Below are 27,735 nucleotides of genomic sequence, written 5' to 3' on the forward strand. Positions count from 1 at the left end.
CTCACTGCGTCCCTCTGTGTGTCCCCAGCATCCCTCTCTGTGTGTCCCCAGCATCCCGCTCTGTTCTCATCTCACTGCGTCCCTCTGTGTGTCCCCAGCATCCCTCTCTGTCCTCATCTCACTGCGTCCCTCTGTGTGTCCCCAGCATCCCTCTCTGTGTGTCCCTTGCATCCCTCTCTGTCCTCATCTCACTGCATCCCTCTGTGTGTCCCCAGCATCCCTCTCTGTGTGTCCCTTGCATCCCTCTCTGTCCTCATCTCACTGCATCCCTCTGTGTGTCCCCAGCATCCCTCTCTGTGTGTCCCTTGCATCCCTCTCTGTCCTCATCTCACTGCATCCCTCTGTGTATCCCCAGCATCCCTCTCTGTCCTCATCTCACTGCGTCCCTCTGTGTATCCCCAGCATCCCTCTCTGTCCTCATCTCACTGCGTCCCTCTGTGTGTCCCCAGCATCGCTCACTGTGTGTCCCCAGCATCCCTCTCTGTCCTCATCTCACTGCGTCCCTCTGTGTGTCCCCAGCATCCCTCTCTGTGTGTCCCTTGCATCCCTCTCTGTCCTCATCTCACTGCGTCCCTCTGTGTATCCCCAGCATCCCTCTCTGTCCTCATCGCACTGCGTCCCTCTGTGTGTCCCCAGCATCCCTCTCTGTCCTCATCTCACTGCGTCCCTCTGTGTGTCCCCAGCATCCCTCTCTGTGTGTCCCTTGCATCCCTCTCTGTCCTCATCTCACTGCGTCCCTCTGTGTGTCCCCAGCATCACTCTCTGTGTGTCCCTTGCATCCCTCTCTGTCCTCATCTCACTGCGTCCCTCTGTGTATCCCCAGCATCCCTCTCTGTCCTCATCGCACTGCGTCCCTCTGTGTGTCCCCAGCATCGCTCTCTGTGTGTCCCCAGCATCCCTCTCTGTCCTCATCTCACTGCATCCCTCTGTGTGTCCCCAGCATCGCTCTCTGTGTGTCCCCAGCATCCCTCTCTGTCCTCATCTCACTGCATCCCTCTGTGTGTCCCCAGCATCACTCTCTGTCCTCATCTCACTGCATCCCTCTGTGTGTCCCCAGCATCCCTCTCTGTCCTCATCTCACTGCATCCCTCTGTGTGTCCCCAGCATCCCTCTCTGTCCTCATCTCACTGCATCCCTCTGTGTGTCCCCAGCATCCCTCTCTGTGTGTCCCCAGCATCCCGCTCTGTCCTCATCTCACTGCGTCCCTCTGTGTGTCCCCAGCATCCCTCTCTGTCCTCATCTCACTGCGTCCCTCTGTGTGTCCCCAGCATCCCTCTCTGTGTGTCCCTTGCATCCCTCTCTGTCCTCATCTCACTGCATCCCTCTGTGTGTCCCCAGCATCCCTCTCTGTGTGTCCCTTGCATCCCTCTCTGTCCTCATCTCACTGCATCCCTCTGTGTATCCCCAGCATCCCTCTCTGTCCTCATCTCACTGCGTCCCTCTGTGTATCCCCAGCATCCCTCTCTGTCCTCATCTCACTGCGTCCCTCTGTGTGTCCCCAGCATCGCTCACTGTGTGTCCCCAGCATCCCTCTCTGTCCTCATCTCACTGCGTCCCTCTGTGTGTCCCCAGCATCCCTCTCTGTGTGTCCCTTGCATCCCTCTCTGTCCTCATCTCACTGCGTCCCTCTGTGTATCCCCAGCATCCCTCTCTGTCCTCATCTCACTGCGTCCCTCTGTGTGTCCCCAGCATCCCTCTCTGTCCTCATCTCACTGCGTCCCTCTGTGTGTCCCCAGCATCCCTCTCTGTGTGTCCCTTGCATCCCTCTCTGTCCTCATCTCACTGCGTCCCTCTGTGTATCGCCAGCATCCCTCTCTGTCCTCATCTCACTGCATCCCTCTGTGTGTCCCCAGCATCCCTCTCTGTCCTCATCTCACTGCGTCCCTCTGTGTGTCCCCAGCATCCCTCTCTGTCCTCATCTCACTGCATCCCTCTGTGTGTCCCCAGCATCCCTCTCTGTCCTCATCTCACTGCATCCCTCTGTGTGTCCCCAGCATCCCTCTCTGTCCTCATCTCACTGCGTCCCTCTGTGTGTCCCCAGCATCCCTCTCTGTCCTCATCTCACTGCATCCCTCTGTGTATCCCCAGCATCCCTCTCTGTCCTCATCTCACTGCATCCCTCTGTGTATCCCCAGCATCCCTCTCTGTGTGTCCCCAGCATCCCTCTCTGTCCTCATCTCACTGCGTCCCTCTGTGTGTCCCCAGCATCGCTCTCTGTGTGTCCCTTGCATCCCTCTCTGTCCTCATCTCACTGCGTCCCTCTGTGTGTCCCCAGCATCCCTCTCTGTCCTCATCTCACTGCGTCCCTCTGTGTATCCCCAGCATCCCTCTCTGTCCTCATCGCACTAAGTCCCTCTCTGTCCCTGGCGTCCCTTTCTGTCCTCATCGCACTTAGATATATATATATATATGCTCATTAAGCTTTGGGGTGCACACCCTAATGCAATAGGCTGCGCAGGCCTATGATTTCTATAAAGAAAAGAAAATTCCTGATGTAAGGGGGGCTCTTATTGAGTCATCTACAGTCTGTGTTGGGTATTCATCTAGCTGTGATATCACTCCAGAGGTCTAATGTCTGGATTTATTATAAAGTGTTACAATGTAATCAGTTTAGTTATAATAATTGTCTCATTTTAATTCCAGGTCCTCATCTGATCGGGGGGTCTCCTATGATGGACAATGGGGTCCACTTCTGGAGGTGAGAACTACCATCCCGGAGAGGTCGTTGGTGTGACTTGTGTTGTAGAATGTATTTCTATAAATATAATGTAGAACAGAAGGGGGGCAGATACCTATACCATTCAGGCACCAGTCAGTCCAGTCTTGGAGCCAGTAGACTTCCTCAGGGTCGTCTTCTATTAGGATAATAGAAGGACTGGCTTTTCGGAATGTATATGAATGTTTGACTCTGTGACAGGAGTCACTTTGGGTGGGGGGTTTGTGCAACTCAGCTTACCTTGGAGAGCTCTGGAAACTTTGGCCCGGATTCACAGACAGCAGACGCACATTACGCCGCCGTAGCGTATCCCCTGTACGCTACGCCGACGCAGCGTGGAGAGGCAAGCACCGCATTCAGCAAGCTCTTGCTCCCAACGCTGCATCGGCGTGGCGTAGGTTTTGAAGGCGCAGGCCGGCGTAGGTGGAAGTGGGTGTGACCCCATGCAAATGATGGTCCGAGCGTGGTGCAGTGACTTACGCCCGGCGTATCATGAACGGCGCTTGCGCCGTGACGCATGCACATCACCCCTATGCGCATGCTCACAACGCCGGCGCAACTGCCTAAGATACGCCGGCCCACCGGCTTACGCCGAACACATAAGTACGCCCAGCCATACGCCCGTCCAGCGCAAAAGTACACCAGCTTGTCTTCCCCCTGGAGCAGAGTACTTTTGCGGTCTGAGCCATGTCAGATACTGAGGTGGTCATAGAGTGGAGAAAGAAGAATTTCTCAGCAGATGAGAGGGCGATCCTGACCTCAGCCATCTCAAAGAATGATGCCTACCTCCAGGGGCATGGGAGGCGAACCAGCTACTTCTCTCAAGTTGACACCTGAGGAGGAGGTGATTGCCAGCTGTCTGGAGCAGGTGGAGGGCCTGGAAGGCTTTGACTCCAGTGATCAGGACTTGAGGAGAGGTAAGTGTGTTTTATCCCCCATCCGGTGTGTAGCATGTGAGGGGGTGCAAGGGAACATGTGACAAGTGTGTGGGTCCACCAACATGTGAATGTTTTGTGTCATCCACAGATGTGCTGGATGGAGCTGGGCCATCGTCTGCCTGTGTCCGACCCATGCCATCCCCGGAACATCAGCCTCAGCCTGACCCCCTGGGAAGCCATGATCTATCGGTGGAGGGGAGTGCCCACACCTCTGCTCTAGAGGTAGTTGTGGAGGAGACGGTGGATATCCATCTTGAGGAATGCCTCTACCTTGAGGAGGCTTCCATCTTCCCCCGACCCTCTGAGACCTCGACTCCCATCAGGGGAACCCCCTCAAGGGCTACCCCGTCCAGGGGAACGCCCTCAAGGGCTACCCCGTCCAGGGGAACCCCCTCAAGGGTTACCCCGTCTAGGGGAACCCCCTCAAGGGCTACCCTGTCCAGGGGAACCCCCTCAAGGGCTACCCCATCCAGACGGACACAAGCCTCTCCATCTCCAAGGAAGGCTCTGAGGAAGACCAGGGGTGTAGCCGGATCCCTCCCAGAAGGGCTGGAGAGGGAGCAGACACAGCACATGGCCGATATTGCTTGTGACCTCCACTGTGTCACTGACAGCCTGGCCTCATTTGTTGGGTCCTCGGCGCAAACCCAGGCTGCGTGTACAGTGGCTGTGCAGGGCACCGCAGCCGCTATGCTGCAGTGCCTCAGCCAACAGGCTGAGCATACCAGCTCCATCTCCGACTGCCTGCAGGAGGTAAATGCAAACTGTGCAGCCATGGCCACATGCCTATGTGACCAATCCGAGACCCTTGATGCCATGCGTCACCACATGGTAGCAGGAGGTCCCTCCACATCTGATGTGCAGGCGAGCCTGGATCGGAACACCGTGGCTATGGGGGAGCTACAGGCCACAGCAGCAGGCATTGTGGTGGAGGTTAAGAGCCTGGGCGTGGTCGTGCAGGCCAACACTGCCGCTATCCAGATGGAGGGTCGCCAGAACAGGCGCCTCTAGCGCCAGAACGCCCGGCAGTGTCAGTTGCAGGCAGAGACAAATAGCGTCCTGACACGCATTGCAATTGCCTTAGAGGGGATGCAAGGAAACATCCGCCACAAACTGCAGGAGCGTTAGCCCAGGTGATGCACCACCCCCCCACCCGAGACGTCAACACGACAGCTGCGGAGCCGAACCCTTGGCACGAGGCCTGGCCCGCAAGAGGGCAAATGACTGGCCTGAGGACAAGTGCAGCTCAGAGTTTGAGCTTTTCTTTTTATTTTTGGTGCCGTGCACCTGTAAGGGCATGCCATAGCTAATAATGGCATGATGCCCTTTTTTTTTTCTTTCACGGATGTCACAGCACCATGCCCACGGTGAGGACTGCAGAATTAGTGCCTGGACACCATTTTGCAGGGGCAGGGTTTGCCCGGTGAGGTCATTGCGACTGTGTGACTGGTGTGTGAGTGTGTGTATGTGTGACTTTTCTGCCAGCAAGGCGTGTCAGCTGGCAGGGGTCACCTTGGTTCGTCAGGGAGCGGTTATCCCTATGACCGTGTGAATGTGGTATGAATGGACAGCAACATCATTGGGGCCTTGGCGTGGCGTTGCTGCTCCCAAGTCCCGCGCAGTGGACTGGGGAAAATCCAATGGGTCCTGTCTGCTGGATTGTAGATTGTCGGATAAGCTGTCGTGGGGCGATGGAATGGGAATATCATAAACGGTGGTGACCGCTACAGGGGGTTCCATCACTTCCTGTCCCTTTAATATGATTGCAAGGAATGGGGAGCGGTTGTTACCAGGACTGGTGGGGAATAGGGATGAGCTCTGCAGACCAATCACAGGTTCAGATGGAACTTTGTTTGTTCATCAGAATGTGAACTTTCAGCCGGTCCAGCCGGGGATTTCTCCCACCACCATATTCTTCTGCTTACGTCTTTTGCTATCTAGGCTGGTAAGGAAGTGGTCAGCTGCTGGCACCTGCCGTGTCCTTAGCAACCGGTGACATCACCAGCCACCATTCATTCACTGGCTGGGAGTCCCCGTCCATGTACACAAAGTGGCTGGGAGAGTTATGAGTTTTAACACTTGCGCTGCCAGAGCTGTTTTTGCATTAATTGAACACAGGATTAAAAAATCAGTTTAGGCCTGAAGATTATCAAAACCCCCAAACATGATATATTGTCTGAGAGCAGACACCCTGGAGAATAAAATGGTGGTAGTTCCACTTTATGTCTGACAATATCAGTACAAAAGTTTATAAAGCTTATGTTTTCAGTAAATAATACCCTCATTCATTTTTAGGGGACACAAACACAATGGGGGAGGGGGGGATTTACTAAAACCGGAAAGTACAAAATCTGGTGCAGCTCTGCATAGAAACCAATCAGCTTCCAGGTTTTGTTTTAAAGCTTATCTGAACAAGCTGAGATGATTCCTCCGACGCTGCCATTCGCCTCACTGCTTCTCCAGTCTCAGATTGGAGATAAATCGCTCCGCCGGAGAAGGCAATATGCAGGCTGGGACTTGAACCAGCACTGACATGTGGAACGGCTGCGCAAGTACCATGCGCCTGAAATATAAGAAATAGTCCCTCCCGCACACCCAGAAGAAAAACTATACAGGGGTGTAACGAAACGTCCCCACACTCCCCTTGAGTGCTTTCTTCATATACAACTTCCTCCCAGTCTGAATATAGATATCAGATATTCCAACCGCTGACAACTACAAACAAGACGATACTCGTTTGTCTGCTGAACATGGACTGTTTATTAGAACCAGAATACAAGTTTTATATACAGTAGAAGAGGAGGTTCCCCCCCTCCTGCTCAAAATACTTTAAGAATACACTTGTAACCAGAAACATCAATTAACATGAGCTAATTAACTAATCCCTTAAAACAGCCGATGTGACTCGGTGCCCTCCTGGGTATTGTTATGATAAATCAGGATGTCACTACAGGTCAGACTTGTTGTCACCGAGCTTCACACAGTAGATGATGCATTATCATAAGTGTAAACACAGGACACCTTCTCACAATAGCAGGAGCTCCAGCAGGAGTACAGAGGCCAATGTGATCGGGTCTCTCACCTAACATGTGGAGTTCAGAATCAAACAAACCAAGAATAGTCTTTACATCTATCCTGGGAGATATTGTGGAGAAATATTACTGTCCCATTTTAAGTAATCCAAGACATATTTTCTCAGTCACCCTCCACGGGCCCTCCTGTCACACGAGGAAACCAGAAACTTTAAGAAAAAACGCTGACAAGTCGAAGTGAGGCTGGGGGGGGGGGGGGCTTGGTTAGGTTGTTGTAAGGTGATTGCTTGTTGGAGAGCTTTTTTTTTTTTCTCTTTTTTTTTTTTTATTATTATTATTATTTCATCCTAGATTGCCCGGGCCCCCACCTCCCCTGCTGGCCGGGCCCTGGCTTATTAGCGGCCCTGGGTGTAATATCTCACAGAACCTCCACATCTGAGGCCGTATTCCAGGAAAACCCTCATATGGGTTCTGTAAATCCACCTAAATATATATTTTTCTTTTCCAGCCAATCTGGGGAAGAAGAGGAAACTCGACAACAGATTATCAGGTTAGTAGGACGTCCACGTCTGATATGAAATCTCTTCTGGATGAACATCTTGTTGTGTTTTCGGCTCACACTGTGGTGGGTTCAGGAATTGTGTAAATTGCACCTTCCCCCGACCCACAAACAAAACACACAGATGAATAGGTTACTGTCTCCACACAAACACACCTGCATCGACCCAATACAACGTGATCCTAGCTTTAGTCTTGACTATGGTAAGACAGATGCAAACTTCCTATTACTTATAATACCATTCACCCTACATCCCCTCTTAACCACTTAAGACCCAGACCTTTAGGCAGCTAAAGGACCTGGACAGTTTTTGCGCTTCGCCACTGTGTCACTTTAACTGACAATTGCGCGGTCGTGCGACGTGGCTCCCAAACAAAATTGGCGTCCTTTTTTTCCTACAGATAGAGATTTCTTGTGGTGGTATTTGATCACCTCTGCGATTTTTATTTTTTGCGCTATAAACAAAAATAGAGCGACAATTTTGAAAAAAAATCAATATGTTTTACTTTTTGCTATAATAAATATCCCCCAAAAAAATATAAATTTTATTTTTTTCCTCAGTTTAGGCCGATACGTATTCTTCTACATATTTTTGGTAAAAAAAATCGCAATAAGCGTTTATTGATTGGTTTGCGCAAAATGTATAGCGTTTACAAAATAGGGGATAGTTTTATTGCATTTTTATTATTATTTTTTTTTTTACTACTAATGGCGGCGTCGGCGATCAGTGACTGCGACATTATGGCAGACACTTCAGACAATTTTGACACATTTTTGGGACCATTGTCATTTTCACAGCAAAAAATGCTATAAAAATGCATTGTTTACTGTGAAAATGACAATTGCAGTTTAGGAGTCAACCACTAGGGGGCGCTGTAGGGGTTAAGTGTGACCTCATATGTGTTTCTAACTGTAGGGGGGCGGGGCTGGACGTGTGACGTCACTGATCACCTTTCCCTATATCAGGGAACACACGATCAGTGACATTGCCACTGTGAAGAACGGGGAAGGTGTTTACACACACCTCTCCCCGTTCTTCAGCTCCTGTGACCGATCACGAGACACCGGCGGCGATCGGGTCCGCGGGTCCCGCGGCCACGGAGCTTCGGACCGGGTCGCGGTTAAATAACCAGATGACACCCATTTTGGAGTAAATTGGCCGCATCGGACATTTTATTAACATTTTAACCATAACATTTATTTACAAACAATATTTTCCCAGACAAAGCGTAACCATGTTGAGGATCATTGAAGGCACTGACCAAATTTTCTTTGCATCAGCGTGGCCACACAAGGTCCCCAGTCGCAGCACGCCGACTCAAGGACAATACCACTCTGCACCTTCCAACACTGATACCCATCTCCCAATGCCAGTTAAACCTTGGATAACTGGCATCAACCGAGGATCCCATACCATGATGGTTCCGCACTTATGCCATATTGGTTTTAATTTTGAATGCCTCCAAAGGTCCCCAACCGCTACTCCTTACCGTCACATATACATTCCAAAACAAAAAATAGGGTGGGAGGGTGGGAGCTCCTTCTTCATCCGGTGACCTGCGACCACCAAACCCTGGCCCCTCCTACGACCAGGAATAAACTTACGAGGCCACCCCCTACCCTGGCCAGATACACTCCCTTCATTTTAACCCCTATCACTGGTGTTTTGCCCTGCTACCCTGTCATGCCAGCCCTACGCCTAGCTTGCGTCTTGCTCCGGGCTTCTCTGGATGGTGTGTCCATAGTTTGGAGGCCTCCACCATCCTTCTGTATTTCATGGGATATCTTCTTTTAGGGCTCCATTCTTGTACCTGTGGGATGGTGACAAACCTCAGTACTAGGGATGAGCTCGGTGTCCAACTATTCGCCAAACAGAATTTTTTTGGGGGTGGTCGGGGCAAATTCAAGTGCCGCGGAACACCCCATCGAGATCACAGTGCATTGCTGTATGATGATTGGCCAAAACATGCACCTAACCTACATTCTTTGGCCAATCACAGCGCACTCTGATGAGAGGGCCATAATTGGCCAAAGGCAGAGTGTCTTTGGTCACTCATGGTTTAGGGGGACTAAGTCCACGCCGCCCACTATATAAGGCTGCCTGCACGGCAGTCGTGTATAGTGTGTGGAGAGAGATAGTTTTAGTTAGGGCAATTAGGCAAGCAGGTTAGTTAGTGGCAGTGTATGTATGTGTGTGTGTGTGTGTGTATATATATATATATATATATATATATATATATATATATACACACTCTGCATTTAGTGTAGACTAGATATTCAGTTTTGAATCTATATTCAGTCAGTGCAGGCAGTGTAGTGTATATATAACACAGTGTATTGAAGTGGTTAAGCGGAATGGTGTGGGGGTCAGGTCTGATATGAATTTAAAGAAGAACCCTGCACCAAAAATAAAAAAAATGTGTAGGGTCCCCTCAAAATCCATACTAGACCCTTATCTGAGCACACAACCTGACAGGCCAGGAAAGGGAGGGGACGAGAGACAGTACCACGTCACATCCTCTCAATTTATAGGGTCCATCGGCGCCCTGATTGGCGATGGATTTACATCGTGGGATAAACTGATTCGTGTCATTTTTACTTTTTTGACACTTTTTTTGGTGAATGGGTAGGGGTACAATGTACCCGATCCCCATTCACATAGGGGGGATCTGGGGGCCAATTTTCAAATAGGGTTTCCAGATTCCGATAAACCCCCCTGCCTGGGGACCCCCTCCCCATGTTGAGGGCATATGGCTTGGTACTGTTCAGGAGGGAGGCGCTCTCTCACCATCCTTTTCCTGTGGCATGCCAAGTTGCGTGCTCAAATAAGGGTCTGGTATGGATTTGCATTTTTTTTTGACACGGTTACCCTTAATATTCATACCAGACCCAAACGGCCTGTTATGGATTGGGGGAACCCACACTGATTTTTTTATCTATATTGCTGGGATCTGACAATACATTATAGCCACAAGCAATTTTAAATGACATTTTCTCCTTTAGAAATGTCATTTTGCTGCGATACTACCGTATTTTCCGGCGTATAAGACGACTTTCTGGATGCAAAAAAATGCATCCAAAGGCGGGGGTCGTCTTATACGCCGGGTACGGTCTCTGCCATCACTCACTTTTTTCCTGACAGGGCGGTGCGGTGCGGGGACAGTCTCCGGGTGCTGCCAGCGTCACTGATTTAAAAGACGCTCCTTCTTCTCAGCGTGTTCTGTGATAGGTGGAACACAAATCTTCCCAGCAGCGCCTCTGTTCTTTGTTCCTCCTATCACAGATGCCTTCTCATCCTCGGACGAAATGAGAAGACGTCCGTGATAGGCGGAACAAAGAACAGAGGCGCTGCTGGGAAGATTTGTCTTCCGCCTAACACAGGACAGTCTGAGGAGAAGGCGCGTCTTTTAAATCATTGACGCACGCCGCACGGAGACTGTCACCGCACCGCACCGCCTGAAAAAAAAGTGAGTGATGGCACTGGGGGGCAAGTTCAGGCACAGTGGGGGCAAGTGATGGAACAGAGAGGGGGCAAGTGATGGCAGAGAGAGGGGGCAAGTGATGGCAGAGATAGGGGGCAAGTGATGGCACAGTGAGGGGGCAAGTGATGGGACAGTGAGGGGGCAAGTGATGGCACAGAGAGGGGGCAAGTGATGGCACAGAGAGGGGGCAAGTGATGGCAGAGAGGGGGCAAGTGATGGCAGAGAGGGGGCAAGTGATGGCACAGTGAGGGGGCAAGTGATGGCACAGAGAGGGGGCAAGTGATGGCACAGAGAGAGATTTGAAAAAAGCTTCTGTCAGCAGTTCTGGCTACCCCTCAGCTTCCAGAAAGACTAGTAAGAAGGGGGTAGTCTTATACAGTGAGTATATCCCAAAACCAAATTTTTTCCTGGAAAATTAGGGGGTCGTCTTATACGCCCAGTCATCTTATACGCCGGAAAATACGGTATAATACACATCGCACAGATGCGCTACTTTACAGGCATACTATAGACACCCCCAGGCACGATACTTAAAGGAATATTTCACTTTTATTGTTTCACTTTAAGCATTATTAAAATAACTGCTCCCGAAAAAATGGGCGTCTTTAAAACATTTTTTTGCATTGATACATGTCCCCTGGGGCAGGAGCAGGACCCGGTCCCCAAACACTTTTTATGGCAATACATTAAATATTAGCCTTAAAATTAGCACTTTTGATTTTTCATTTTCGTGTCCCATAGACTTTAACGGTGTTTGCGTGTTCAAACAAATGTTTTGCTTGTTCGCATGTTCTACTGCAAACCGAACCGGGGGGGGGGGGGGGGGGCAGCAATGTGGCAAAATTTCCTTGGGCTTTGTACACAAATCCACACTGTGCCAAAATGTGCACTTCCAGCGTCTAAATGCACACAAAGCACGTACATACTCGCCAGCACACCATGGATTGACAACTTCCATCCAAAAGGTGTATAAACCCTTTCTTTCATTTTTTTCAACTTTTACATGTTTTGATTGGTGGCTATTGTATTTATATTCTGCTTTGACACTGTTGCACCTTATTACATGCCTGGCGAAGGGGCCCTGCGTGGCTCTGACACGTTGCACTATCCCTTGTGATGTGATCTTTTTCATTAAATACCTTTTGGACGGAACTTGTCAATCCATGGTGTGCTGGTGAATATTTACGCTTGTTTGATGTTTCCAGAACCCAACTGGTAATCGTTGCAGCACCCACCATTTTATGAGCCATTTCTTGCCAGGAACGTGTGCGATAGGAATATTGATCAGACTGTCCCAGAGCACAGACATTTGGGCTTTTTATTCATCGGAAACAAAAGAATGACAAACAGGAAGTGATGGCCACAATAGCCAATCGCTTCCTCAATACAAAATGACATCACAGGAAATAACAAACAGTAAAGGGGAGCGCACTCACAGGAGGGAAGGGGGAGGAAGTGCACACGCCCCATCCACTTGAGGAATGAACACTGCTTCCCCCGCCCAACCGCATGCATGAACATCCACCATCTTAATCAGCATGGAGCCCACTCAATACTGTTCAAAGTAAACAGTATATAGTAAGATCATTCTACTTGTTCTTACAGGCTTGAGACAATCTGCGGGGACATTGCCACTGCTGTTGTCAATATCCGGTACAAGTACACCGGCAAGGCAGATATCAATGTCCTCTTATAAAAACAGATATGTATCCAAAAGGGGATAACGAAGTCCGCAAGAGAGATATAATAGGTTTCTCTCGTTATGCGGACTTCGCTTCTCTATTTTGTATAGACATTTGAAGGCAAGAAGCCCAGCGCATTGCGCTTGATACCTACAAACCAACAAAAGTCCACACACACCGAGAACACGTCTCCAATCCCATGAGAAGGTTTTCATACTGAATGTTGTTACCGCTGGTCCCGATTCAACCCAAGTGCGCTCTGCTAGAGTGCTCCTCGATTAAATCAGACACAGGGAGACATATGACAATCTATAAAACACACATCCTAGAATAAAATGTCCACATAAATCTTATACAATAACATTTCCACAACAGTCCTTTCTTTTTTGTCATATGCTCCCATGCGTCCCTCGATGAATCTTGATCTTCTTCTTACACCTGGAAATTAATCAGTCCTTACAGTCCATATGAGTTTGTAAAAAAAGGGAAACACGGCTTGACATGTAGACTCTGTTCTTCAGGAGAGATGACTTATAAGGAGGACACAACATGGTGAGCTGTAGTATTCGCCAGTCGGTCTGGGGTCCTCTGTGTCTTGTACGTGGGTTGGGCTTCGGGGCGTCTTATCTCATTGAGGGAAATGTGGTCATCTACTCGGAGCTCTGGTCACGTGTCCAATCAGGCAACAGGAGCACCTCATCACGACATATAGAAGGAGTAGAAACAAAAATGACATGAGTATATACACCCCTACTTCCTTCAAACACGATGGAAAATAAAAAATCCCCAAAGTTTCCCAAACCCTTAAAAGGATTCCATCCCTCACTAGCTATAGCTCTGGCTTTGCCTTGCAGGAATCTAGCCTTATCCATATGGGCCTGAACTTTGTCACTGGTATCCTCAATCCATCAATCCAGGTACAACAATCTTTACCTATGATTTCACAGAAACCCCTCTTGAATGTTAACAGATAATCAAGGGTCATCTTTTTCTGTAAAAGAAGGGTATTGATCTGCCGTTGTTCCTGTGATATTTCCCTTACAGCCTCTACAGTTTCACTGAACATCCCCATCCACAATGGATGAGAAATTGTTCAATCATTTCATAAGTTCAATCCCCCACCCGTCCAAGCAGGAAACCATGCCCAGGCCTGGTCGGAGTTGGTGAACAATCAGATCCTCCCGATCATCCGCGGTGTAAGATGCTGGGACTAGTTTCACCAGGACACATGAACCTCTTGCATTAGGGGGGATTACCTTATAAGCTAAGGTACCGCATAAGAAGTAATAGGGGCCACTCAGAGTCGAATCACTCTGACAGTTACGTGCATTGAGTAGTAACAGGATAGATTGGGGGATGGGTCCCTTGGTCTGAACGTCACACCCTTCTTTCCAACAGATGTAATCTGATCTATTGGTGTTAAAGAAAACAGGGGTTTTGTTGGTTAGATTAACTGTTAGGCCCCGTACACACGACCGAGTTTCTCGGCAGAATTCAGCCAGAAACTCGGTCGGAGCTCGATTCTGGCGAGAAACTCGGTCGTGTGTACACTTTTCAGCGAGGAACCCGTCGAGGAACTCGTCGGGCCGAAAAGAGAACATGTTCTCTATTTCCTCGTTGTTCAATGAGGAAAGTCGACCCGCCGAGCTCCTCGGCGGCTTCCACCCTGAACTCGATGAGGAACTCGATGTGTTTGGCACGTCGAGTTCCTCGGTCGTGTGTAAGGGGCCTTATACCTTCTTTACAGGTGGTGGACCCTACAAAGTTATCAACTCTACCAAAACTAATTTTTTTTTTAAATGTTACCCTCTAAGAATGTATCGTTAAATTCTATTGACAAGTGTCTGTTTGTTTGGAGTCTTTACTAGTTTGTCAAAACTCCTCATACCAATATGAACATCATAAATAAACATATATATATATATGTTTATCTCATGTACTGCTGTCATCACTGGGGCACTAAAGCTCGCAGTCACTTTCTTAGCTAGTTGGAGAATACACTTTAAACAATAAGTTGGGATGCTTTTCATCGTTACCCTTGCTAAGATATACTAAACAAAAAAATATAAATAAAATTAAGATACTCCTCAATTCTTTGGTGTGGTTGAGCAGCTTCTTGGTTTTGTGCCTCAAGCTTCTTTACATCGACCCAGTCACCTGGTTGGGAAAAAATGTAAACTGGTTATTGTGTCAGGGTCCAGGAGGGACTGGTGAACCCTGTGGTGGACCCTTTGAAGTTCTTATTACAGTGACTGCACCTACCCCATCATCTGAGAATGTGGGTGACAGCTAATGAGGAAAGTACAACTCTGGTTTTGGTTGACCTCCAAACAAACCTCATATGGCAATAACCTTGACATGTGGGACTGTGGTCACTGCATAACCTGTGCATGGCTTACCATCTGGGGTGTAGTACCTGGAACCATTGACAAAAAGGTTCTTAGCATCTGGGATAGGAGCATACCTCACCAGACTGCTGCTTGCTGATTCAAATTCCATCAAAGAAAAACAGTCGTGGCACAAACTTGGTTAGAATTAGAAGGGTTAGTTTAAAAAACTGTCATTCTTACATTTATCCCCCCATTTTCTTCCTTATTACAAACTGAAGGAAGAAATGCAGGGAGTGGTGCAGGAAAAAATAAACAATGAAATCATTTATGATACTTTTACCTCCTTAGGTGTGTGTATTTATCCATGTGTACAGCTGTCTACATACACCTGCTCTCTATGTACAGACACTTCCAGAAACTCCTTGGACCTGAAAAATACTTATAAGCAAAAATTATTTCTCCATCCTTCATATTTAACCTGCAAAGAAGGGCAAACAATAATGACATTCCTGTACATTGGTAAATTGTCAATGACATTCTTCAAAACCGATTTAAACAAAACCCTCTGTAACCCTAACTTTTCCCGTTCCTACAAAAATACAACAGCCGTGACACGTAGGAGGGTCGTCGCGGTAAGTTTGAACATATTCGCGTTACTACATACAAACAGTGAGAAAACTAAAAAAACATGAGACAAACGTTAAGATACAAATGTGGGGGAAATAGACAGAAGGCTGACTTCACTCTTTTACCAATAGAAAAAAGAAAAACGATGGGAAAAACACGAGATCCGCTCGAAAACCTTGCCTGGACCATCCATACAAAGTTCAAAAACAGGCATGAGAAATTTTAACCACAAAAGCGTGTACTACACATCCATCAACCCACTCATCATTACAGATTTCTGAAGCCACAGTCGAACAATGTGGCATCTCTCTGTATCTAGATGTTACAACAATATCGTGGATGCCTCCTGTTTACTCTCTACCCAAAATAGTATTACAGTACAAAACTTCACAAAACAATTGGAACAATTTCCACTCTGCAGTAATTTATAGGCTAAGGCCCCGTACACACGATAGAATCCATCCGCTGAAAAATCCCAGCAAATGGGTTTCAGCGGATAGATCCTATGGTGTGTACACTCCAGCGGATCTGTTTCCGCGGATATTTCTCCCCTGGGATGGATTCCAGCAGATTGAATATTTGCTGACATGCCAAACAAATCCATCTGCTGGAATCCATCCCAACGGATGGATCCGCTGGTCTGTATAGACTCACCGGATCCATCCGTCCGAAGGGATCCCCCGCATGCGTCGTAATGATTCGACGCATGCGTGGAATTCCTTATATGACAGCGTCGCGCACGTCGCCGCGTCATAATCGCGGCGACGGCGCGACATGTCATCGTCAGAGGATTTTGGCGCGGATTTCAATGCGATGGTGAGTACACTCCATCGCATTAAAATCTGCTGAAATCCTCGAGAGGATTTATCCGCGGAAACGGTCCGCTGGACCGTATTCGCGGATAAATCCTCCCGTGTGTATGGGGCCTAACAGTATAAAAAAAAACCTTCAAAATGTGGCTTCTCACGAATAAGCTCTAACAAGACCAAACCGCACCTCTACAAACCAAAATCACTGTTTTAACACAGAACAGACCGTAGTACTTAACTCACACTCGACCTGTACAAAAGTTATTTCACACGGTGACCAGCACTATGAAATAACTCAACCACACAATGTTATGTCATTCTATCTCTGCCGCACATTTAAAACATCAACTAGCACACTCCATGCATACCGTCATGTTGTACTACAGGAAATGGTTTTACATTTAACATAAACCCCATACAAAGACCCTCTAGGCTGTATTGACTAGGGGTCTATAGAGGACAGTAATATACAATTATCCCTCCCAGTACAAATATAAATCCCCGTCCTTGTACACAAAGAGTGAAACCGCAAAAATGAGTTATTTTGCTAAGCACAGTTACCTGCAACAGCGAGCAGAGAGACTAGATGCCAGTTCTAGGACAACAACATTTCCAAAAACTGAAATATAGTCTGTCTTACCAAACTGTGCCAGCCTTCTCGTGTCTCGGATCACTGCGCTGTAACTACGTTGGCCCAGGGGTGTATTTATGTTTTGTGCTGCCCTAAGCCTGACTAAACGAATGCACCCCTTAATTTAAATACGACCCACCCCTTCCTGTCAAGGTCACACCCCTTCCTGATTAAGACCTGCCCTATCAGTGTAACTTAGGAGTCCAGCCTAATTGGGGCCCACTAGTGTAGCCTAAGAGTGCCGCCTCATCAGTTTGATAATATAACAGCTCATTAGTGTATATGAGTTAGGTTATATATTATAGCATGGAGCACTTTGCACATGCTGAAATAAATGCAAACTCATCTTTAATGAGTTTGTAGCATGCATGGAGCACTTGATTGCAATATGGGGCCTAATCCTCAAAAACCCGGCGCAACGTAACTTTTTCCATTTAAATTACACCGCCGCAAAATCTCTAACTAAGTGCCCGATCCACAAAGCACTTACCTAGAAATTTTGAGCGGTGTAACTTAAATCCGGCCGACGCAAGGCGTTCCTCTTCTCCAGGGGGCGATTCCCATTTAAATTAGGCGCGCTCCCGCGCCGGCCGTACTGCGCATGCTCGTGACGTAATTTTCCCGACGTGCATAGCGCGAAATTACATTACGTCGGGCTTTGTGGATTGCGACGGGACAATAAAGTTGCGTCGGGTAAAAAAAAAGATACGGCGCCAAAAAAAAAATTCAAAATAAAAAAAAAATCGTGTCGCTGGATAGAAAGGTCTGTTTTTACAAGGTGTAAACAGTTTACACTTTGTAAAAGCAGCCCTAATTGTGCGTTTGCAAACTAAAACTTACGGAGAAAAAACGAAGCTGAAATCTCCGTAAGTCCTAATTTGCATACCCGAGGCGGCATTTCGACGCGAAATGCCCCCAGCGGCTGATGCGGTACTGCATCCTAAGATCCGGCAGTGTAAGTCCCTTACACATGCCGGATCTTCTGCCTAACTATGGAAAACTGATTCTGTGGATCAGTTCCATAGTTAGGGACAGGGATACGACGGCGTAACAGCAGTTACGCCGTCGTATCTCTTTTGTGGATCAGGCCCATGATTTTTATATATTATCCACGTTGAGCACTTTGTATTCTGCTTGGCACACACACAAAAGTACTAGTAATTGTTGTACCTGCTGTCCTGGCCGCCGCCTGGGGGTTACTGTCGTCATCGTCCTCCTCCTCTCTCTCCTCCTCCTATCGTCACAGAGAGACCAGGACCGGGGAAAATATGTACTGTAAGGGTGCCACGCGAAGGAGGGTAGGTGGAGCATTAGGCTCCGCCTCCACCAGTTCAATTACGTGCGCCCAGTCTGGCCAGTCACCTGCCATTTTATGGGGGTGTCAGTCGCTCCCAACCCCCGGGCCCATACTCAGGAATAGGCACGAACCAAGGCTGGGGCAGACATTTTCAAAAATTAGTGAAGGACTCGGGGAGGGACTGGTCTGTCCCGTTGCAGTGCAGGAGAAAAAGCACAGAGCCAAGGAGGAGGAGGAAAGAAGGTGCTGCTGCAGATCTGGGTACCTACCTACCTAGATGTTTTAGAATGTGCAATGATAATGATTGTATCTGCATTCTGCAATCATCAGTGCAGGCCAGGGCCCTGCTAATTGAAGAGGTGGTGATGAACTCATTCAGGAAAACATGGGCTGCTGCATCACTGTGCAGATTTGCAGAAGCTGCAAGTCTGTTTTATGCAGTGCCAAATCAAATGCTTCCCTGTAAACTTCCAAACTTTACAGGGAAGCATTTGCTTTGCTTGGCACTGCATAAAACAGACTTGCCCATGTTTTCCTGAATGAGTTCATCATCACCTCTTCAATTAGCAGGGCCCTGGCCTGCACTGATGATTGCAGAATGCAGATACAATCATTATCATTGCACATTCTAAAACATCTAGGTAGGTAGGTACCCAGATCTGCAGCAGCACCTTCTTTCCTCCTCCTCCTTGGCTCTGTGCTTTTTCTCCTGCACTGCAACGGCCACTGCACTGACCCGCAGTCCCAGACCAGTCCCTCCCTGAGTCGTGTGACTGTCTGTGCTCTCTCAGTCAGAGGAACAACAATCCTCCCCTTCATCACTTACTCTAAGTCGGCTCCTTGGGCAGCTTGCGATGGCTTCCAGTTCCTTCTTTCCCCGCCTTGAGGCCCGCGACCCGCGCTGCTGACACTACAGGAGCCCATGCCCTCCCTCAGAGATCACTCCGCAGCAGGAGTCAGGTGGAGATGGCGGCGCCGCTCCCTGGCCAGATGGATTTACACAGACCCGTACGGCTCAGCCTAGGAGGAGAGCAGTGGTCATCATCAGCAAAAAAAATAGTCTGCGGCGGCCGCTAACACTGTCTGCAAGCACCGATAATGTTAGCAAGTGCCGCACACCAAGCTGGCCACTGCCGGGGGCTGTATTTGCAGGAGGTAGCCGGGACTCGGGGGGAGATTTTTTCCGTGGGGGGGCGGCTTTTTTGGCGCCCCCCGAAAAAGTGCCGCCCTAGGCCAAGATACATCTCTGCGTTGGCCCCTATCTGGCTCGCTGATAATTGTTGTGGAAAAATTCCCTTGGGCTTTGTACACAAATCCACACCGCGCCAAGATGTGCACTTCCAGCATCTAAATGCACACAAAGCACAAAACAATTCCTTTGTGCTTAAAAGCACGTTTGTGTAGCACTACCCCCGAAGAAGCTGCTGAGTATTTTTGGGTGGCGTGTTACCTCTATCTTCTCGCTGTCCCGGGTGATAAAAGAGAGTGAAGAATTCCAATGTCCACACGATACACTTCTTTTTCTAGGATTTATTTGTAGATGTCCAATGTCCACACACACAGAGAGAACAGGTCTCCAATCCCATGAGAAGGTTTTCATACTGACCGTTTTTACCGCTGGTCCCGATTCAACCCAAGTGCGCTATGCTAGAGCGCTCCTCGATTAAATCAGACACAGGGAGACAGATGACAATCTATAAAACACACATCCTAGAATAAAATGTCCACATACATTTTATATAATAACATTTCCATCCCCATCCTGTTTTTTTTAGAGTGGGTTTAAAATACTTGGGTGTGACCCTCATTTTTTACAGCTTTTTCATTATTTTAAAATGACAGGTTCCCTTTAAAAAGACATCGGGGGTCATTTAGACCTCACCTACCCTCCATTGAAGCTAACAGAGAACAGATCATGCTCCATTAGCCTTTTTCCTAACCACAGCAGTTGGGGAAAATTACAGCTTTTCACGTGTCAGTGTTGTCACATGAAAAGATAATGAAATGTGAGGGGTGTACTTACTTTTGTGAGATACTGTATACCCTACATGACTGTGCCTGCCCATGCCGCCCGCCTCAGTAAATCTACAGCGTCTAGTGAATAACTCTCATAGTAAATCAGTAATCTCTGGCCGGTATGTTTTGTCTCCGGGACATTTTGGCCCATTTTCTCTCATTACAAATGTCCTGCTGCTGTTAGCGAGGCCACACTGCGGTCTCATCTGCGGTCTCTTATCTGTTAATGGAAGTTTGATAGAAGATGTCCAGCCACAGGACGGGTTGGCATCAGTGAGCACAGGGTCAGTGATTTCATCACCAATTCCTATCTGCTGGTAAAGCAAGCTCGTTACTGTCCGTTCTATCACCCTGAGATAAATCAGATTGGGGTCTGCTGATGTATCTGAGCCAATCTGGTTGGAAAAGATAAAAAAACAATTCCACAAGAAAACATGCAATGTCATTGTACGCAGTCCCCCTGAGACTGTCCATGAAAATCAGAATGTTCTGTAATAACACATACAGCCTCAAGGCCTCCACCCAGCCTGGTATTTAAAGGACTTCATGTATTTCCAATGTTGTCCTCAGTCACCAGAAAAGACCCTCCCCCGCTGTATGATATTTTTTTAGCTTCCTTTGCATTGTTTGACAATAGTTTTCCTGCCAGCCCTAAAAATGTTCAGAATGTCAAGATTTGCCTCCCATAGACTTCAGTAGGATCCTCCACTAAGTTCATGATTATTGGATCTCACCGTTGGTGAATGGAACCCGGGCAGATTCAGTAACCCCTAATAAATAATCCATACAGAATACATATTACCCTCAGCACAAACCCCCCCACCCAAAGTGACTCCCGTCACACCATCTATACAGATGTGATCTATTATATAGGAAGTAGAAGTCATGTGACCATGTGATTTATATTCTTGTATTGAAGGTGAGAAGCACTTTGTGGATCAGCACCGGGAGAAGCTCATCCAACGGATCACTATGATACCTCCAGTGTTGGACAATCTACTACAGGAAGGTCTTCTGACTCAGGAACAGTGTGACACTGTAAACGCTAAGGAAACCCCCCAGGAGAAGATGAGGGGTCTGTATCAATTCAGCAGAGGATGGAGTATCCCTGACAAGGACATCTTCTACCAAGCCCTCCAAGACAGCAACCCCGGGGTCATGGAACACCTGGAAGGAACATCATTATCAGGTAATGTTACTCAGAAATGTATTCTTTGTATCTTTTTGGCTACTTTGCATTAAAGTGAGGAAATGAAAACCTTGTAGTATATTAATGTGCTTTTACTAAACAAGAACGTTACATACAAAAACTACTTGCAAATGTAGGAAAACAATACAAGACATACAGAGTGATACAAATATGCATACAACACACATGCACACGCTATCTAACCTTCCAAGCAAATGAACATTGACAATGGTCTGTATGCTAAAAAAAGACACTGAGGCCTTGTACACACGACTGAACATGTCCGCTGAAACTGGTCCGTCGGACCAGTTTCTGCGGACATGTCCGACCGTGTGTAGGGCCTACCGGACAGTTTTCCGGCCTAGCGGACAGGTTTCCAGCGGACAAAAGTTTCTTGGCATGCTAAGAAACTTGTCCGCTGGAAGCCTGTCCGTCGGACATGTCCGATGGTCAGTACGACTCATCGGACATGTCCGCTGGCCCGAGAACCCGACATGGCGTTGAAGTGATTCGACGCATGCATGGAAGCATTGAACTTCCGGGTTTGCGCACGTCGCCGCATCATCGTCGCCACCACGTCACCGCGTGGTCTCCGCGTATTCTGTCCGCGGGGAATTTGGTCTGATGGTGTGTACACACATCAGACCAAATTCACCCAGCAGACATGTCCGATGAAAATGGTCCGCAGACCGTTTTCATCGGACATGTCTGGCCGTGTGTACGAGGCCTAAAAGTCCCTCAGCTTACATTATAGTTGGTTCAGAATCTCTGTAACAAACTGGACTCCAACCTACCTGAGTGATTACAGGAACCCGGGTTCTCTCATAGTGTAGATTTAGCGTCATCTCCAGGTGAAGACCCTTCTTTGGTCCAATTATTACTACATGGGTGTGGCCCTTTCTTTTCCACTTCCTTTCTACATCATTTTCGAAGAGGAAACATTTCCCAACTCCAAACTCTAGATGGCACTGTAGTAAAATACATGATATGGATCAAATCTGTCAAAAGGTCAGGCTATTGTTGACTTTCATTAACACTAGATTCGCACCTATGCATTTTTTAGTGCGTTTTGCAGAAACGCACTATAGTTCATTTAAATAGTTTCCTATTGGACACGTTCTATGTGTTTTTCTGGCTCTGTGTTTTTGGAAAGGGTCAGGGACTTTTTCCCACTGCAGGTTGCGATTTGCGTGTAATAGACATCAATGGACCTGAACCAAAAATGTGTTTTTGATGCGTTTTGTGTTATTTGGCCAACTGGAAAGCATGAAAGTTCTGTTGATATAGTGTGACTTTGATGGGGCTTTACACTCTCTGGCAATCAAGTCGCATCAAAGTAGTGCAAGAGCCTCCAAAGTGTCCAATGTCACATGTTAGGGTTGAGGGTTAAGGTTAGAGTTAGGGTTGGAATGCTGACTCTAGCCCTAGCCCTCAACCTAACTCTAACCCCAACCCTAAGGATTACCACTAACCCCAACCCTAAGGATTACCACTAACCCCCAACCCTAAGCATTACCACTAACACCAACCCTAAGGATTACCACTAACCCTAACTCTAACCCCAACCCTAAGGATTACCACTAACCCCCAAACCTAAGGATTACCACTAACACCAACCCTAAGGATTACCACTAACCCTAACTCTAACCCCAACCCTAAGGATTACCACTAACCCCAACCCTAAGGATTACCACTAACCCTAACTCTAACCCCAACCCTAAGGATGACCACTAACCCTAACCCTAAGGATTACCACTAACCCTAACTCTAACCCTAAGGATTACCACTAACCCTAACCCCCAACCCTAAGGATTACCACTAACACCAACCCTAAGGATTACCACTAACCCTAACCCCCAACCCTAAGGATTACCACTAACCCTAACTCTAACCCTAAGGATTACCACTAACCCTAACCCCCAACCCTAAGGATTACCACTAACACCAACCCTAAGGATTACCACTAACCCTAACCCCCAACCCTAAGGATTACCACTAACTCCAACCCTAAGGATGACCAATAACCCTAACTCTACCCCCAACTTTAAGGATTACCACTAATCCTAACTCTAACCCCAACCCTAAGGATTACCACTAACCCTAACCCCCAGCCCTAAGGATTACCACTAACACCAACCCTAAGGATTACCACTAACCCTAACCCCAACCCTAAGGATTACCACTAACCCTAACCCCCAACCCTAAGGATTACCACTAACCCCAACCCTAAGGATTACCACTAACCATAACTCTAACCCCAACCCTAAGGATTACCACTAACCCTAACCCCAACCCTAAGGATTACCACTAACCCTAACTCTAACCCTAAGGATTACCACTAACCCTAACCCCCAACCCTAAGGATTACCACTAACACCAACCCTAAGGATTACCACTAACCCTAACCCCCAACCCTAAGGATTACCACTAACTCCAACCCTAAGGATGACCAATAACCCTAACTCTACCCCCAACTTTAAGGATTACCACTAATCCTAACTCTAACCCCAACCCTAAGGATTACCACTAACCCTAACCCCCATCCCTAAGGATTACCACTAACACCAACCCTAAGGATTACCACTAACCCTAACCCCAACCCTAAGGATTACCACTAACCCTAACCCCCAACCCTAAGGATTACCACTAACCCCAACCCTAAGGATTACCACTAACCCTAACTCTAACCCCAACCCTAAGGATTACTACTAACCCCAACTCTAACCCCAACCCTAAGGATTACCACTAACCCAAATCCAAACCCTAAGGATTACCACTAACCCCAACCCCAACCCTAAGGATTACCACTAACCCCAACCCTAAGGATTACCACTAACCCTAACTCTAACCCAAACCCTATGGATTACCACTAACCCTAAATCTAACCCCAACCCTAAGGATTACCACTAACTCTAACCCCAACCCTAAGGATTACCACTAACCCTAACTCCAACCCTAAGGATTACCACTAACCCTAACCCCAACCCTAAGGATTACCACTAACCCCAACCCTAAGGATTACCACTAACCCTAACCCCAACCCTAAGGATTACCACTAACCCTAACTCTAACCCCAACCCTAAGGCCCCGTACACGCGACCGAACATGTCTGCTGAAACTGGTCCGCGGACCAGTTTCAGCAGACATGTTCGGTCGTGCGTACGGCCGATCGGACAGGATTCCAGCGTACATTTGCCCGCCAGACCGTTTTTCGAGCGGGCATATGTTTCTAAACTTACTTAGAAACATGCCCGCTGGAATCCTGCCCGTCGGACATGTTCGGTCGTCTGTACAGACTTACCGTACATGTCCGAGCGGCCGCCATCCCTCGCATGCGTCGAATGACTTAGACGCATGCGTGGAAGCATTGAACTTCCAGGGCCGCGCACGTCGCCGCGTCATCGTCGCAGGGACGGCGCGGCCTCGTCACCGCGTATCGTGTACGCGCGGATTTCTGTATGATGGTGTGTACAGCCATCATACAGAAATCTCCGGGCGGGCATGTCCGCTGAAAACGGTCCGGCGGACCGTTTTCATCGTACATGTTTGCCCGTGTGTACGAGGCATTAGGATTACCACTAACCCCAACCCTAAGGATTACCACTAACCCTAACTCTAACCCCAACCCTAAGGATTACCACTAACCCTAACTCCAACCCTAAGGATTACCACTAACCCTAACCCCAACCCTAAGGATTACCACTAACCCTAACTCTAACCCCAACCCTAAGGATTACCACTAACCCTAACTCCAACCCTAAGGATTACCACTAACCCTAACCCCAACCCTAAGGATTACCACTAACCCTAACCCCCAACCCTAAGGATTACCACTAACCCCAACCCTAAGGATTACCACTAACCCTAACTCTAACCCCAACCCTAAGGATTACTACTAACCCCAACTCTAACCCCAACCCTAAGGATTACCACTAACCCAAATCCAAACCCTAAGGATTACCACTAACCCCAACCCCAACCCTAAGGATTACCACTAACCCCAACCCTAAGGATTACCACTAACTCTAACCCCAACCCTATGGATTACCACTAACCCTAAATCTAACCCCAACCCTAAGGATTACCACTAACTCTAACCCCAACCCTAAGGATTACCACTAACCCTAACTCCAACCCTATGGATTACCACTAACCCTAACTCTAACCCCAACCCTAAGGCCCCGTACACGCGACCGAACATGTCTGCTGAAACTGGTCCGCGGACCAGTTTCAGCAGACATGTTCGGTCGTGTGTACGGCCGATCGGACAGGATTCCAGCGTACATTTGCCCGCCAGACCGTTTTCGAGCGGGCATATGTTTCTAAACTTGCTTAGAAACATGCCCGCTGAAATGCAGGGAGAGATGGGAGAGGGAGGTCCCTGGTATAGATGGTGAGGATTGGGACGACATGTGGGATTCCCCCTTTCAACATTTGGTTTCGGCAAGGGACAGATTGATACATTTTAAATTTCTGCACAAAATCTATTACACCCCAGCGAGACTTTCAGCTCTGTTTCCCTCGGCTGCCTCTGAGTGCTGGCGGTGCTCCTATGCACCGGCTGATGCCAAGCACATCTTTTGGGAATGCCCGCTAATAAAAGTGTTTTGGGAGGGGGTGGTTTCATGCCTGAAGGATATCCTACTGGTGCCTGTCCCGCTATCGGTACAGGTGTGCCTTCTGGGATTGGTGGAGGACGTGGTCCCATCCAGGGCCCAGAGAACCCTGCTAAATATATTACTATTCTATGGGAGGAAGGCCATATTACTTAGGTAGAAATCACCAGCCCCACCGGGTATAGCATTTTGGAAAAGCTTGGTGAACTCGATGATGCCCTTCTACAAGGCGACATATCTCTCAAGGGGATGCAAAAAGAAGTTTAACAAGGTCTGGCGGGCCTGGTTTGATGCAGATGCCACTGCTGGTTAGGAGGGAGAGATGAACGGGGAGCCTCACGGTTGACTTAAATACTATGCAAGAGAAACAAGGGGGCACTCATCCGAGAAGAGGGGGGGGGGCGGGCAGTCCGGCACCCCTCCAGACCACTCTGTGGTGGGGGGGTGTGGGTCGGGGTGTATGGTCAATAGCTAATGAATAATGAGTTGGGTGATATATATCTGCCATTACCTGTATTTACCGCATCTTCAATTCTCCAGACACGGATTTCCGAAGTGGTGGTGGACTGAGTTACGGGGCTAAGGGAGGGAGGGAGGGGGGGGCTAGGGGTTTGGGAGTTATGTATTTCCTTGGAAGGTAACTGCCTAAGTTAGGTAGGATGCCAATGATACGACCATGTTGGTCGTGAGAGACATGGTGTTGTGCCGTGACACTCTCTTGTTTGTGTTTGTCTGTCATGTTGAAAAATTTCAATAAAAAGAATTTTACAAAAAAAAAAGAAACATGCCCGCTGGAATCCTGCCCGTCGGACATGTTCGGTCGTCTGTACAGACTTACCGTACATGTCCGAGCGGCCGCCATCCCTCGCATGCGTCGAATGACTTAGACGCATGCGTGGAAGCATTGAACTTCCAGGGCCGCGCACGTCGCCGCGTCATCGTCGCAGGGACGCCGCGGCCTCGTCACCGCGTATCGTGTACGCGCGGATTTCTGTATGATGGTGTGTACAGCCATCATACAGAAATCTCCGGGCGGGCATGTCCGCTGAAAACGGTCCGGCGGACCGTTTTCATCGTACATGTTTGCCCGTGTGTACGAGGCATTAGGATTACCACTAACCCCAACCCTAAGGATTACCACTAACCCTAACTCTAACCCCAACCCTAAGGATTACCACTAACCCTAACTCCAACCCTAAGGATTACCACTAACCCTAACTCTAACCCCAACCCTAAGGATTACCACTAACCCTAACTCCAACCCTAAGGATTACCACTAACCCTAACTCTAACCCCAACCCTAAGGATTACCACTAACCCTAACTCCAACCCTAAGGATTACCACTAACCCTAACCCCAACCCTAAGGATTACCACTAACCCCAACCCTAAGGATTACCACTAACCCTAACTCCAACCCTAACTCTAACCCCAACCCTAAGGATTACCACTAACCCTAACTCCAACCCTAAGGATTACCACTAACCCTAACCCCAACCCTAAGGATTACCACTAACCCCAACCCTAAGGATTACCACTAACCCCAACCCTAAGGATTACCACTAACCCTAACTCCAACCCTAACTCTAACCCCAACCCTAAGGATTACCACTAACCCTAACTCCAACCCTAAGGATTACCACTAACCCTAACCCCAACCCTAAGGATTACCACTAACCCCAACCCTAAGGATTACCACTAACCCTAACTCTAACCCCAACCCTAAGGATTACCACTAACCCTAACTCCAACCCTAAGGATTACCACTAACCCTAACTCTAACCCCAACCCTAAGGATTACCACTAACCCTA

At 48.1% G+C, this 27,735-nt stretch overlaps 1 protein-coding gene across 2 annotated transcripts in view; it reads left to right on the forward strand.

The window, feature by feature from the left end:
- Positions 1-2,642: 2,642 nt before the first annotated feature.
- LOC120921789 (NACHT, LRR and PYD domains-containing protein 3-like) overlaps positions 2,643-27,735 on the forward strand; it is a 62,826-nt gene continuing 37,733 nt past the window's right edge. For both annotated transcript variants that reach the window (XM_040334294.1, XM_040334293.1), the window contains exons 1-3: positions 2,643-2,698; positions 7,195-7,236; positions 21,039-21,308. In XM_040334294.1, the coding sequence (XP_040190228.1) occupies positions 2,680-2,698; positions 7,195-7,236; positions 21,039-21,308 (331 nt within the window). In that variant the 5' untranslated portion in view covers positions 2,643-2,679. The remainder of the gene's footprint in view (positions 2,699-7,194; positions 7,237-21,038; positions 21,309-27,735) is intronic.

The sequence above is a fragment of the Rana temporaria genome, assembly GCF_905171775.1.
Source record: "Rana temporaria chromosome 4 unlocalized genomic scaffold, aRanTem1.1 chr4r, whole genome shotgun sequence".
Taxonomy (NCBI): Eukaryota; Metazoa; Chordata; class Amphibia; order Anura; family Ranidae; genus Rana; species Rana temporaria.